At 51.0% G+C, this 15,185-nt stretch overlaps 1 protein-coding gene across 10 annotated transcripts in view; it reads right to left on the bottom strand.

Moving 5' to 3' along the window:
* Positions 1-10,270, bottom strand: part of MAVS (mitochondrial antiviral signaling protein) — a 28,261-nt gene extending 17,991 nt beyond the window's left edge. For 7 of the 10 annotated variants that reach the window (XR_008622267.2, XR_008622268.2, XR_010110996.1 and 4 more), the window contains exons 1-3: positions 7,657-10,270; positions 3,363-3,546; positions 314-488 (exon numbers count right to left, since the gene is read on the bottom strand). Coding sequence is in view for 4 of the 10 variants with exons in the window: in XM_003821318.6 (XP_003821366.3) it covers positions 314-488; positions 3,363-3,479 (292 nt within the window). In the remaining 6 variants the exon portion in view is untranslated. Of the gene's footprint in view, positions 1-313; positions 489-3,362; positions 3,547-7,422 lie in introns of those variants that run through there. The other 3 variants (XM_008974793.6, XM_063601028.1, XM_063601029.1) reach the window with 3 other exon arrangements.
* Positions 10,271-15,185: the final 4,915 nt, after the last annotated feature.

Here is a 15,185-nt window from a genome sequence, read left to right as displayed (position 1 = left end):
GCCCAGCCCAGCTCAATACTCAACACGCATCGTCCTGCGGTATCACCCACTGCAGCTCCCCGCGGCAGATGCTGCCATGAGCTTCATTTTACAGAAGAGAGGCCTGAGGCTCAGGGAAATTAAGGGACTTGGCCAAAGGGACACAGCTGGTAAGTGGCTCAGCCTGGATCTACACCCAGGTTTATTCATCGCTTCACAGTGACAAGAAAGAGGATGACAGAGAAAGGCAGGAAGTACAGGGAGAGGGAAAGGGAGAGCAGAGGCCAGGGAGCAGGCTGGGGGTCCAGGAGGAGGGCAAGGGCAGGATGCTCACGAGGCTGGTAGCTCTGGTAGACAGAGGCCACTTCGTCCGCGAGATCAACTAGCTCACAGCCCCTCAGTGCCGCAATGAAGTACTCCACCCAGCCAGGCCGCCGCTGAAGGGTATTGAAGAGATGCCAGAGGGTGTCCCGGTTCCCTGAGAGTGTGCAGGTGGCCCGCAGTCGATCCTGGAAGACACAATGCCACTGTCCTGCTCAAGCCAGGTGGCCCCTGCCACTTCCCCACCCAGAATGAAGCCACAGCAGAAGGGAGGGGTGCCAAGAAAGCCACAAGAGCAAGGCGGCCACGTGAAACTGGATCGGAGCCCAGGACAGGGCCAGGTATGGAGTGAGGAAGAGCAATTAGCCACATCAATAAAGGCAGCTGCCGGAAACTGGCAATTAACTATGTCCTGGGCTCTCCATTAAGGGCTTTGCATGTATCATCTTTATTTAATGCCATTATTATCTCCACTTTACTAATGAGGAAACTGAGGCTCAGCAGAAGCAAAGTACTATAGCAAAGATCCTAAAACAGTGGGGCAGGAATCCAAACCCAGTTAATCTGATACAAAAGCCTTGGATTAATATGGCCCCCAGGGCAAAAAGAAAGGTTTGGATTAGGAGAGAAGGAAAAGGTAGATAGCAAAAGTATGATGAAAGGGGCAAAAGAAGGAAAGAGAGGGGGCCGACAATAAGAAACAAGGAAGCTGAGAATGCTGGGGAGATTGTGGGCAGATGACAGTAGCTGCAGAGTTTTTTTGTTTCTTTTTTTTTTTTTTTTTTTCATACGGAGTCCCACTCCGTCGCCCAGGCTGGAGTGCAGTGCCGTGATATCAGCTTACTGCAACCTCTGCCTCCTGAGTTCAAGCGATTCTCCTGCCTCAGCCTCCCAAGTAGCTGGGATTACAGGAGCCCACCACCACGCCCGGCTAATTTTTTTGTATTTTTAGTAGAGACATGGTTTCCCCATGTTGGCCAGGCTGGTCTCGAACTCCTGACCTCAGGTGATCCACCCGCCTTGGCCTCCCAAAGCGCTGGGATTACAGTTGTGAGCCGTGCCCAGCCCTAGAGTTTTTATGTCTACCTGAATTCTCACATAAAAACAAGCAACCAGACAGCAGAAACAAAAACCCACAGAACCCTGCAGGAGCTAGATTTTTAGAAAAAGGAAAATAGCCAGGTGCAGTAGCTCACACCTGTAATCCCAGCACTTTGGAAGGCCGAGGATCACGAGGTCAGGAGTTCAAGACCAGCCTGACCAACATGGTGAAAGTCCATCTTGGTACCACACATCTTAGCCGGGTGTGGTAGCATATACCTGTAATCCCAGCTACTCAGGAGGCTGAGGCAGGAGAATGGCGTGAACCCAGCAGGCAGAGGTTGACCCAAGATGGCACCACTGCACTCCAGCCTGGAAGACACAGCGAGACTCCATCTCAAAAAAAAAAAAAAAAATGCTGGGCATGGTGGCTCATGCCTGTAATCCCAGCACTTTGGGAGGCCGAGGCGGGCGGATCATGAGGTCAGGAGATCGAGACCATCCTGGCTAACACAGTGAAACCCCGTCTCTATTAAAAATACAAAAAATTAGCCGGGCATGGTGGCAGGCGCCTGTAGTCCCATCTACTCAAGAGGCTGAGGCAGGAGAATGGCGTGAACCTGGGAGGCGGAGCTTGCAGTGAGCCAAGATCACGCCACTGCACTCCAGCCTGGGCAACAGAGCGAGACTCCGTCTCAAAAAAAAAAAAAAAATCGTGCCACTGCACTCCAGCCTGAGTGACAGAGCAAGACTCTGTCTCAAAAATAAAAATAAAGACCAGCCTGGCCAACATGGTGAAACTCCATCTCTACTACAAATACAAAATCAGCCAGGTGTGGTGGCATGCACCTGTAACCCCAGCTACTCAGGGGGCTGAGGCGCAAGAATCACTTGAACCCAGGAGGCAGAGGTTGCAGTGAGCTGAGATCATGCCATTGCACTGCAGCCTGGGCAACACAGCAAGACTCTGTCTCAAAAAAAATTTTTTAAGAAAATAAAACCCACAGAAAATATTTACTATAAAACAAGATATCCCTATAAACCCCAAAATACAAGAGGGAGGAGCAAACTCCAAACAGACCTGCATACTAATGCGATCTGTGTGGGAGGACACCGGAGACAACAATGGGGCTCCTGAGAAATCTGAGGACAGGAGGCCCCAAAAGAGCCAACAGGTACCCTCTGGAGCACAGGGGTCCAATCTGAGAACAGCAGCTACAACGGGGAGGGGTTGTGCCCGTTTCACCAGCTAGTGAGTGCCAGGGGCCTGCAGCAAGTTCTGTTGGGGCTAGAGTGACCCTGATCCTGCCAGCTCTCAAACCTGAGTCCCAGCTCCGTGCCAGGACAGGGCCCCATGACAAGGAGAATGGAATCAAAACTGAGCAGGACAAGGAAGGGCAAAAGAGATGAAGGAAATAGGAGGTTCCAAAAAAAGTGGGCAAGTGGACCAGAGCCAGGAAATCTCAGAGAGCCAGCGCCATATTTTTGAGCAGTGCACAAAAGCAACACAAGGGGGAGCTCGGCGAAGTCAGCAACGCCACCCTGAGCCACACTTCATCCAAAAGTTAGAAAAGCAGCAAGGGTTCGGTGGCTCACGCCTGTAGTCCCAGCACTTTGGGAGGCCGAGGCAGGCGGATCACAAGGTCAAGAGATCAAGCCCATCCTGGCCAACATGGTGAAACCCCGTCTCTATTAAAAACAAAAAAATTAGCTGGGCATGGTGGCACGCACCTGTAATCCCAGCTACTCAGGAGGCTGAGGCAGGAGAATCACTTGAACCCAGGAGGCGGAGGTTGCAATGAGCCAAGATCGTGCCACTGCACTCCAGCCTGGCAACAGAACGAGACTCAATCTCAAAAAAAAAAAAAAAAGAAAAGCAGCAAGGACAAGGAGCAAGACACAGCAAGAGGAAGAAGGAAGGAGCTGGCCCAGGCTTGGGTGAGGAACTAGGATGGGGCTGAGCTTTGAATTCCACAGCCCTGCCCCCAGGCCACTGTCGGGCTGTCACTTCCCTTGCTCACCTGGTCTCTTGCTGTGAGGCAGGGCAGGTAAGGCAGAATCTCTACAACATCCACATTGCAAAAATTGCTGAAATTGCGGCAGATATACTTATAGGTCTTGTCTTCAGCAAACGGCATTGCTGCTCAGATTCTGGAGAGAGGCCTCTGGCCCCATGAAGGGTGGATGGACTGAGAGGAAACGAGACTGGAAGAAAACAGATCACACATTACAACAGGGTTGAGGGGTTGGGAGTGGGGCTGGACAAAAGGCAATTCTTTCTCAACTTTTTGGAATGTTTGTTTTCTTTCATCTTTAATTTCTTCTTTTTTTTTTTTTTTTTTGAGAGCGAGTCTCACTTTGTCACCCAGGCTGGAGTGCAGTGGGGCGATCTCGGCTCACTGCAAGCTCCACCTCCTGGGTTCACGCCATTCTCCTGCCTCAGCCTCCCGAGTAGCTGGGACCACAGGCGCCCGCCACCACGCCCGGCTAATTTTTTGTATTTTTAGTAGAGATAGGGTTTCACCGTGTTAGCCAGGATGGTCTCAATCTCCTGAACTCGTGATCTGCCTGCCTCGGCCTCCCAAAGTGCTGGGATTACAGGCGTGAGCCACTGCGCCTGGCCGTTTTTTTTCTTTTGAAATGGAGTTCACTCTTTTTGCCCAGGCTGGAGTACAATGGCGCGATCTCGGCTCACTGCAACCTCTGCCTCCTGGGTTCAAGCGATTCTCCTGCCTCAGCCTCCCAAGTAGCTGGGATTACAGGCATGAGCCACCATGCCCCGCTAATTTTGTATTTTTAGTAGAGACAGGGTTTCACCATGTTCCGGTCTCGAACTCCCGACCTCAGGTGATCCGCTCACCTTGGCCTCCCAAAGTGCTGAGATTTACAGGCGTGGGCCACTGCGCCCAGCAACTTAAAAAAAATTTTTTTTTTTTGAGACAGAGTCTCACTCCTTCGCCCAGGCTAGAGTGCAGTGGCACGATCTCGGCTCACTGCAAGCTCCGCCTCCCGGGTTCACACCATTCTCCTGCCTCAGCCTCCCAAGTAGCTGGGACTACAGGTGCCCACTACCACGCTCGGCTAATTTTTTGTATTTTTAGTAGAGACAGGTTTCACCGTGTTAGCCAGGATGGTCTCGATCTCCTGACCTTGTGATCTGCCCGCCTCGGCCTCCCAGAGTGCTGGGATTACAGGCATGAGCCACCACGCCCAGCCAGCTTAAAAATTTTTAAGCGCCTCAAATATAAGCAATTGCTGCCAGTTGTTTATGTAGGAGTTACCACAATTTGCAATTATAGATGTATTTGCTTGTTACTTTTTTGCCGCCCCCATCAGGGAGTGCTGCAGGGAATAAAAGAGACAAGGTCTATGCCACATCCAATTTATATTCTAATGGGGTGGGACAAATAACAGATCAGTAAATTAATACCCAAATAAGAGTTCCAGATAGCAATAAAGGCTCTAAAGAAAATAAAGCAGGTAATGAGACAGAGCCCCTGGAGACAGGCATGCTACTTGAACTAGGGGGTCAAAGAAGCCTTTCTGAACTAGCGTGCAGAACACAGCTGAGCTGTTCTCAGGCTCTGAGAAGACTGGTGTTTTAGGCAGAGAGCATGGTAAATGCAAAAGTCCTAAAACAAGAATGAGCTTGGCATGTTTGAAGAATAGAAAGCAGGTCAGTGTGGTCTAGGTTAAGAAAGCTAGGGATGGCTGGCTGCGGTGACTCACGCCTATAATCCCAGCACTTTGGGAGGCCTAGGCCGGTGGATCACCTGAGCTCAGGAGGTCGAGACCAGCCTCGCCAACATGGTGAAACCCTTTCTCTACTAAAAATACAAAAATTAGCATGGTGGTGGGTGCCTGTAATTCCAGCTACTCGGGAGGCTGAGGCAGGAGAATCGCTTGAACCCAGGAGGCAGAGGTTGCAGTGAGCTGAAATCAACCCATTGCACTCCAGCCTGGGCGACAAGATCAAAACTCCATCATAGGAAAAAAAAAAAAAAAAGCAAGCAAGCTAGGGAAAGGGGCAGAGATTGTCAAGGTCAAGGAGGTGGCAGAGGCCACTCATGTAGAGTGCTGTAGGAAAGGACTCTGGGTTTTAGTTGGAGTGAAACAGGGAACCACTGGAAGGTTCCGGCAGGGAAAGAAGAGGATCTGATTTATATTAAAGACTTCTCTGGTGGTTGTGAGGACTTTGGAGGGGCCAGGATGAAAACTGGGAGACCAGTAAGGAGGCCACAGCCCAGGAGACAGGATGATTATGGTCAGGAATGGGAACCACAGAGATGGCAGGAGGCAGCCAGATTCCTGGTGTTTTGAGGGTGTAGGAGATAAGGGAGTGAAAAGAAGGATGACTCCTTGGGCACTGGGTGGATGGAAGGTGCCCTTTTACCAGGCCAGAGAAGCCAGGGGAGGAGCAGTGGTTCAGAAGGGACTCCAGAACTCAGTTCGGAACAAGTGAAGTTTGAGATGCTATTGGATTCCAAGTCAGTTGTCAGGGAGGGAAGGAGGCAGGAGAGGACCAAGTGGGCATCAGGCAGGCATGAGACCTCTCTCAGGAGGCAGTGCTGTAGAGCAGACAGCACCTAAAAGCTGCTGGCCCACCAGACCTTCCTCACAGGGGAAGCAGTCCTGTCACTGGCCTCAGAGCCTCACATGCACGAGTTGCTTTGCCAACCAGCAGGAGCTGCTACATTCCTCGTGGGGCAAGTACTAATGACAGGTCAGGAGAATCAGGAAGGTGAGGCGGGGGTCCTCTGAGCCTTCAAGAAATTAGCAAAGAACAACTCTATGGGAGTTAATAGACCCCTTTCTCGGCCAGGCATGGTGGCTCATGCCTGTAATCCCAGCACTTTGGGAGGCCAAGGCAGGCAGATCGCTTGAGGTCAGGAGTTTGAGACCAGCCTGGCCAACATGGTGAAACCCCGTCTCTACTAAAAATGCAAAAATTAGCCAGGCGTGGTATCAGACACCTGTAATCCCTGCTACTTGGGAGGCTGAGGCATGAGAATCTCTAAACCCAGGAGGCAGAGGTTGCAGTGAGCCAAGATTGGACCACTGCGCTCCAGCCTGGGCAAGAGAGTGAGACTCCATTTCAAAAAAAAAAAAGACCCCTTTCTCCTTCCTTTCTCATGGCATCAGCCAGGTACCAGAAGGCAGTCAGATGAGGCACTCTTCTGCATTCCAGCCTCAGCCACAGATGGAGGGGAAGGGATGATGTGGCCCAAACAAAAGGAAAGGAAGCCCACATTTGTTCACATTTATGGAGGGCCCACAGTAGACAGGCACATCCTAAGGTTCTTTCAGTTAATCCTTCCCCAATCCCGTGACAGGGAAAGTGTTGCCAAGGTGCACAGCTGGCCAGAGGCTAGCACAGGATTTGAACCCAAAACCTGCTGCCTCACTGCAACTGGTCATACACCTTGCAGGGCACAGAGACCCCTGCAGCGAGACCCACACAGCCACCTGCCTTCAAGCCCAAAGAGGACCCAAGGTCACTTGGCGGGAGGGAGGCTGAGGGTGCACTTAGGTGGAAGCAACATTTAGTCCAGACATTAACCCTGCCTTCACATGGCTGCCACAGGTCCCAGGTCGCTGGCTGTCCTCCTAGATATTTTTGAGGCTTCACGGCTTCCATACAGAGAATGCCTTTTTCGTGTTTTGGGTTTGTTTCACGTTTTCTTGGCACTTCCTTCCCAACTGAGAAGGAAGGAGGTGACAGAGTGTTCCCAATACAGCAAAGTTTCCGACCTGACTGTCCAGAGGCTCTGAGTGCATCCCGGAAATAAACACCCACCCTTCCCAAAGGGACACAGGCCTCACAGCCTTGGATCGGATTCTTGGGCGCGACCCAGGTCCGCGGAGGGCGGGAGGTTATTTTGAGCTGGTGTCGCCGCCAAGAACTGCCCAGACCCAGGGGAGGGCGGCAGCACTCGACCTCTAGGCGCACCCGGTCGAGGCTCGGCCCCACCTTAGCGTCACCCTGGGCCCGCGGGCGGCAGGAGGAGGTCAGCGGCCGCTGCCCGTCCCCTTCTGGCCCTACCTTTCCCCCAGCCTGAGCAGACGCCCAGCGCCACCTACCCCCTTTTCCCCGGATGCTGGATGCGGCGCCTGGAGCCCTCAGTGTTCCCGAAACTCTTGCGCCACAGGGCCCGCTCTTCCGGATCCCCGCGCGTCCTGTCCCCTCCTGGGCCCCCCGCGCGCCCCAGACCCAGGGCGTCCCGGCGGACTCCGTCCTGCCGCTGCAACCACCTTCCCTAAAGGCGTCCGTGCGTGCTGAGCCGAAAGGACCCAACGCCCGGGAAGCGATCTTACCTCGGGTACCCCCGGCCCTGAGACCTGGCGACCGCCGCCCGGGGCCCAGGACCCTTCCCGCAGCGAGGAGGCGGGGCGGGCAGAGCGCGCGGCCATTGGCCATGTGGAGGGGCGGGGCTACTCGGCCGCGCGTGGTTGGCTGGCGACGCAGGCGGCTGCGCGGCGGGGACGGTCACTGGGCCTTGGTTTGCGGGTCGGGAAGCGCTAGACTGGGCTCGGAGAACCGACCTGATTTTTTGCTGGGGGCGCGCAGTCTCGAGCAACTTCCAGGGGAAGTCCGGTGTCCGGCCAGAAACCAGGCAGGTGGCCGGCCTCGGAGTCATCGGGAGGCTGAGAATTCCATCCCCACGCTTCCCAAGTGAAGCAGCCCCTCCTCCCCCTGGGAACTTTGAGGGGTGAGGGTCTTCGTGTCGTTCTCTCCGGCATCCCCATGGCCTGGCATACAGTTAGTGCCCAATAAACGTTGGGTGCCGCTGAAGTCACAAGGGCAAGGATGCCTATCCTGGAGACGTGCACGCTGGGCCTGTGGGAGTGGGAGCGGGCGGAGGCCTGCTGGGTAGGTAGGCGCAAGGCAGGGACGCCAAGGTTGGCTGGCGGGCAGGCTGGGTATGGGTTGGGTGCTGCCTGGGAGAGGCCTCTTACGCCCAAGGGCCTGGGACAGGTACCTCCCGCAGTTCCTGCCATCTGCCTCGCCCTTCCCCTTCTGGGGCAGAGGCCAGCACTTACTGAGCACCTACGATCTTCCAGGCACAGGGTCTTCTATTCTTTTTTTTTTTTTTTTTTTTTTGAGACAGAGTCATGCTCTGTCGCCCAGGCTGGAGTACAATGGCGCGATCTCGGCTCACTGCAACCTCCACCTCCTGGGTTCAAGCAATTCTCCTGCCTCAGCCTCCCGAGTAGCTGAGATTACAGGCATATGCCAATGCGCCCAGCTAATTTTTGTATTTTTAGTAGAGACGGAGTTTCACCATGTTGGCCAGGCTGGTCTCAAACTCCTGACCTCAGGTGATCCTCCCACCTCGGCCTCCCAAAGTGCTGGGATTACAGGCATGAGCCACTACGCCCAGCCTCAAGTGAGGTTTTATTACTGTACTTTATATCCCTGTGAATATTTCACAACCTTCAGCATTTACAAAGTATGCTTAATCACACCTGAACTGTAATAAAACCAGTTCTGCCTAGTTTAGCCAAGAGGGCATAAATGTTGATTAGTTCAAGAATCAATCCTGCCTGCTCCCCACCGGGCTCTAGCAGCTTCATATCTAATTCTTTCAGGAAGAACATTGAAAGTGTAGGGGCGGGCTTCCAAGTGCGGCTATCACTCCTGTCTTTGCTGGACCTCAAAGAGCATTCAAACAATCCCACTGCCTGACTAGGTGGTTCCCTGCCACCTATCAACAGCTTTTATAAAGATTTAGACAAAGAAGAACACAACAACATGCTTATGGTATTCCTATCAAAAGCTCATGATCTGAAACTAATCATAGGGAAACAGTAAGCAAACCCAAAACGAGGGACATTTGACAGCTGTCCTATCCAATACAATGGCTACTAGCCACATGTAGCTATTTTAATTAAAATTAAATAATACTTAGAAGCCAGTTCCTGAGACCCACGAGCCACATTTCTCTTTTTTTTTTTTTTTTTGAAACGGAATCTCACTCTCACCCAGGCTGGAGTGCGGTGGCCCAATCTCGGCTCACTGCAACCTCCGCCTCCCGGGTTCAAGTGATTCTCCTGCCTCAGCCTCACGAGTAGCTGGGACTACAGGCGCATGTCACCACGCCCGGCCAATTTTTGTATTTTTAGTAGAGACGAGGTTTCACCATATGGGCCAGGCAGGTCTCAAACTCCTGACCTCAAGTGATCCACCCACCTTGGCCTCCCAAAGTGCTGGGATTACAGGCGTGAGCCACTGCACCTGGCCCATGAGCCACATTTCAAATGCTATTTTCATGTAGCTAATGGCTTCATACTCGGTGACAGAGCATTTCTATTTTTTTTTGTTTGTTTTGTTTTGAGACAGAGTTTCACTCTTGTTGTTGAGGCTGGAGTACAATGGCGTGATCTCGGCTCACCACGACCTCTGCCTCCCAGGTTCAAGCGATTCTCCTGCCTCAGCCTCCCGAGTAGCTGGGATTATAGGCATGCACCACCATGCCCAGCTAATTTTGCATTTTTAGTAGACACGGGGTTTCTCCACCTTGGCCAGGTTGGTCTCGAACTCCCAACCTCAGGTGATCTGCCTGCCTCAGCCTCCCAAAGTTCTGGGATTACAGGTGTGAGCCACAGCGTCAGGCCCAAACAAAGCATTTCTATCATCACTGAAAGTTCTATTGGATAGCACTGCTCTGCAGAATAACTCTTCAAAAATTTCAAGGTCAGGAAAAACAAGGAGACTGAGGGACTGCTCCAGAGAAAAGGACACCAAAGTGACATGACAACTGAATGCAATATGGGAACCTGGGTTGGATCCTGAAACAGAAAAAGGACATCAGGTGAAATCCAAGTAAGGCTTTTGGATCAGTTAACAATAATCTAGCTGGGCATGGTGGCTCACGCCTCTAATTCCAGCACTTTGGGACGCCGAGGTGGGTGGATCACCTGAGGTCAGGAGTTTGAAACCAGCCTGGACAACATGGTGAAACCCTGTCTCTACTAAAAATACAAAAATCAGCCAGGCATGGTGGTGGGCACCTGCAATCCCAGCTACTCAGGAGGCTGAGGTAGGAGAATCGCTTGAACCCGGGAGGCAGAGGTGGCAGTGAGCCGAGATCGCACCATTGCACTCCAGCTTGGGCAACAACAGTGAAACTCTGTCTCAAACAACAACAACAACAACAACAACAATCTGTCAGTGTTAGGATCATTGTACTGGGTTGTGTAAGATGTAAACATTTGCATTATTTTTGCAACTATGTTGTAATCTGAAATTATTTCAAAAATATAAAGTAAAATAAATCATCTTTTGACCCTATCTGGCTATTTATATTATTTTATCTTTTATTTCTTATTGCATCCCACCCTATTTTGTGGGTGTAATTCATTGATCACTGTCCATTTATTAGGAGAAGAGCAAGTCCAGAGAGTGATCTATGCTCTAGGCTGCCCCCAGTGAGGGCCTTGGAGCTGCCCCCTGCCCAGTAAAGTTCAGCACAGACAGGCCCATCTCCAGGCCTCCAAGGGAGGCTGTGACACACCCATGATGACTCAGCACCCACCAGCTCACATCACCCCCTGGAGAGCAGAGGTCAGGCCCAAAGACAGTGCCAGAGGGCTCCAAACTCGGTTATGTTCTCCGGTCTGAGCCCTTGAGGGAACTATGACTAAAAAACATAATCCCCTCCTTTATGACTTCATTTTGAATAGTATTTTAAACAGTTATTCTTTATGTTTTATTTATTTATTTTTAAAGTAAAACAGACACAGTCTTGCTACATTGCTCTGGTTGGTCTTGAACTCCTGGGCTCAAGCAATCCTTCCATCTAAGCCTCCGAAGTAGCTAGGACCACAGGCACACTCCACTGCACTTAAAACAGATATTCTTTATACTATTTTAATTTTTTCATTCTTTCAACTTAATTTACCAAAAATATATACTGTTTACAGCTAATGTGGGGAAAACAGAAATATTTGATGATGAAAACCAAAATCCATATTCATAATGCCACCATCTACAAAAATTAGCCAGTCATGGTGGCACACATCTATAATCCCAGCTACTCAGGAGACTAAGGCAGGAGAATTGCCTGAACCCAGGAAACGGAGGTTACCAGTGAGCCAAGATCATGCCACTGCACTCCAGCCTGGGCGACAGAGTGAGACTCCATCTCAAAAAAAAAAAAAAAAAAAAAATGCCACCATCCAGGGGTGACTGCTGGTGATGCTCCAGTGTCTTTTCTAGTTTTTTTTTTTTTTTTTCCTACAATACAGAGTCTCCAAGTCCTCTGACTTCCTGGGGTTATCCTTGCCTTGACCAGCCATGTAAGATGGTTCTGGTTCTAGCCATGATGTGGGACGTAATAGGGTCTGGCATGAGCCTGCCTTACCTCTCAGGGGTCTCAGGAGGAGGAGGCTTGGCTCACTTCAGCTCCTGGGTCAGTCGCTGCTACAGCCAGCTCCTCCTCTGGGACTGTGGTTGGCATAGCCCTTTCATCAGGCCTCAGGACACTGTGTGGCTGGTCACCTGCCACTGACAGAATACAGTGTGCTTAATCACATCTGAACTGTAATAAAACCAACTCTGCCTAGTTTAGCCAAGAGGGCATAAATGTTGATTAGTTCAAGAATCAATCCAGCCCTGCCTGGGCTCTAGCGGCTTCATATCTAATTGTTTCAGGAAGAACAATTGAAAGTGTGGGAGCCATAAGATTAGGCACACTTAATTGTATTGCTGCTTGGCAAGGACATGCCTTGAGAGTTAGATATCAGAGTTCCTAAAATTCACAGGCCTCCCCCAACACAGGGGACTTCTCCCTGGTCACGTCCCTCCACGCTTCCAGCTTCTGGTGCCCTGCATGCTCTCAGCCCCTTTTGCTGTCTCTTGTCCTAGGGCTCCTCTCCCAAAATCAGATATTCAGTGCAGGAAACAGATGTCACCCTAGGTATTTTGTGCATGGAAGGTTTTGTTTCTTGAAGCACAATTTACATTCAGTGAAATATATCAATCTTAAGTGTATGACTTGACTCTTTTTTTTTTTTTTTGAGACGGAGTCTCACTCTGTCACCAGGCTGGAGTACAGTGGCACGATCTTGGCTCACTGCAACCTCCAACTCCCTGGTTCAAGCAATTCTCCTGCCCCAGCCTCCTGAGTAGCTGGAATTACAGGCATGCTCCACCACACCCAGCTAATTTTTGTATTTTTAGTAGAGACGGGGTTTCACCATGTTGGCCAGGATGGTCTCGATCTCCTGACCTTGTGATCCACCCGCCTTGGCCTCACAAAGTGTTGGGATTACAGGCATGAGCCACCGCACCCAGCTTTCCCTTTTTTTTTTTTTTTTTGAGATGGAGTCTTGCTCTGTCGCCAGGCTGGAGTGCAGTGGTGCGATCTCAGCTCACTGCAACCTCTGCCTCCTGGGTTCAAAGGATTCTCCTACCACAGCCTCTCTAGTAGCTGGGATTACAGGCACCCACCACCACGCCTGGCTAATTTGTGTGGGTTTTTTTTTTTTTTAGTAGAGACAGGGTTTCACCATGTTAGCCAGGCTGGTCTCAAACTCCTGACCTCAGGTGATCCACCCGCCTCCACCCCCAAAGTGCTGGGATTACAGGCGTGAGGACTTGATTCATTTTTATCCAAGTAAATGGGTGTGACACCAGCATCCAGATCAACATCTAGAATATTCCATTTCCCCAAAAGTTCCCAAGGCCTGGCATGGTGCTCACACCTGTAATCCCAGCATTTTGGCAGGTTGAAGCAGGAGAATTGCTTGAGCCCAGGAATCAGAGACCAGCCTGGGCAACATGGCAAAACCCTATCTCTATGAAAAGTACAAAAAATTAGCCAGGCATGGTGGCATGCTCCTCTAGTCTCGGCTACCTGGGAGGCTGAGGCGGGAGGATCAATTGAGCCCAGGAGGCCGAGGTGGAGGTTGCAGTGAGCCATGATCGCATCACTGCATCTGAAGCTTCACTTGTTCAGAACTCAGTTCTGGAGTTCCTTCTGAGCTACTGATCCTCCCGGCTCAGCCTCACAAGTAGCTAGGACGACAAGCACATACCACTGGCTTTTTTTTTTTTTTTTTTTTTTGAGGCGGCGTCTCACTCTGTCGCCCAGGCTTGAGTGCAGTGGCGCTATCTTGGTTCACTGTACGCTCCGCCTCCCAGGTTCATGCCATTCTCCTGCCTCAGCCTCCCGAGTAGCTGGGACTACAGGCACCTGCCACTATGCCCGGCTAATTTTTTGTATTTTTAGTAGAGATGGGTTTCACCGTGTTAGCCAGGATGGTCTCGATCTCCTGACCTCGTGATCCGCCCGCCTCCGCCTCCCAAAGTGCTGGGATTACAGGCATGAGCCACCGCACCCGGCCACCACTGGTTCTTTTTTATTTTTTGTAGAGACAGGGTCTTGCTATGTTACACAGGTTGGTCCCAAACTCCTGGGCTCCAGCAGTCCTCCCACTTTGGATTCCCAAAGTGCTGGAACTACAGTTTTGAAGCACATTAGACCTCTTACTGCTTTGACTGCTTTTTTTTTTTTGAGACTATTTTAGCCCAGGCTGGAGTGCAATGGCACGATCTCATCTAACTGCAACCTCCACCTCCAACCTCCACGTCCTGGGTTCAAGCAATTTTCCTGCCTCAGGCTCTGAGTAGCTGGGATTACAGGTGTGCACCACCACACCCGGCCAATTTTGTATTTTTAGGAGAGACAGGGTTTCACCATGTTGGCCAGGCTGGTCTGAAACTCCTGACCTCACGCTATCCTCCTGCCTTAGCCTCCCAAAGTGCTGGGATTACAGGCGTGAGTCACCATGCCCAGCCTCTGACTGCTTTTTAACTCACCTTCCCTCAGGGCAGGAACCAGAGCCTATGGTAATACTCAATCATATTTATTTGTTTTTGTTTTTGTTTTTGTTTTGTTTTTGGCGGGAGTGCAGCGGCTGGAGTGCAGTGGCATGATTGTGGCTCACTGCAACCTCCGCCTCCTGGGTTCAAGTAATTCTTGTGTTTCAGCCTCCCAATTAGCTGGGATTACAGGTGTGCGCCACTACACCCAGCTAATTTTTTATTTTTAGTAGAAACGGGGTTTCGCCATGTTGGCCAGGCTGGTCTCGAACTCCTGACCTCAGGTGATCTGCCTGCCTTAGCCTCCGAAAGTGTTGGGATTACAGGCGTGAGCCACGGTGCCCAGCCCCTCAATCATATTTGTAAACTCTTCCAGAACACTGAGGGGAAAGATAAATTTCTATTCATTAAAAGCAGTGTAGAAAGTCAGGGTAACTTTTTCTTTTTTTTCTTTTCTCTTTCTCCTTCTCCTTCCTTCCTTCTTTTTTTTTTTTTTTTTTTCGAGACAGGGTCTCACTCTGGTTGCCCAGGCTGGAGTGCAGTGGCGTGATCTTGGCTTACTACAGCCTTGACCCCCTGGGCTCAGGTGATTCTTCCACCTCAGCCTCCCAAGTAGCTGGGACTACAGGCACATGCCACCACACCCAGCTAATTTTTTGTATAGATGGGGTTTCTCCATGTTGCCCAGGCTGGTCTCAAACTCCTGGACTCAAGCAATCCACCTGCCTCAGCCTCCCCAGAGTGCTGGGATTACAGGCGTGAGCCACCATGCCTGGCCCAGCCAGGGTAACTTCTGCACATAGGGTGACTTGCAGCAGGAAACTTGCAGGCCCTACACAGCTGCTTCCTTTCTGTAACTTGTGGCTTATCTTCTCGGAAATTGCAAGCAGTCCTGGGAGTAGCATCCTTGAGAGATTAAGAGATATCTTCTATTGTTTCTCTCTGCTTCTCAGGACAAAGAAAAAGTTACATGGTGATGTTGCAGAGTCCCTGGCCCCAGGGGTTTCCTATAAGCCAC

Source organism: Pan paniscus, chromosome 21 (assembly GCF_029289425.2).
Source record: "Pan paniscus chromosome 21, NHGRI_mPanPan1-v2.0_pri, whole genome shotgun sequence".
NCBI lineage: Eukaryota > Metazoa > Chordata > Mammalia > Primates > Hominidae > Pan > Pan paniscus.
This window is presented reverse-complemented; position numbering and strand designations above follow the sequence as displayed.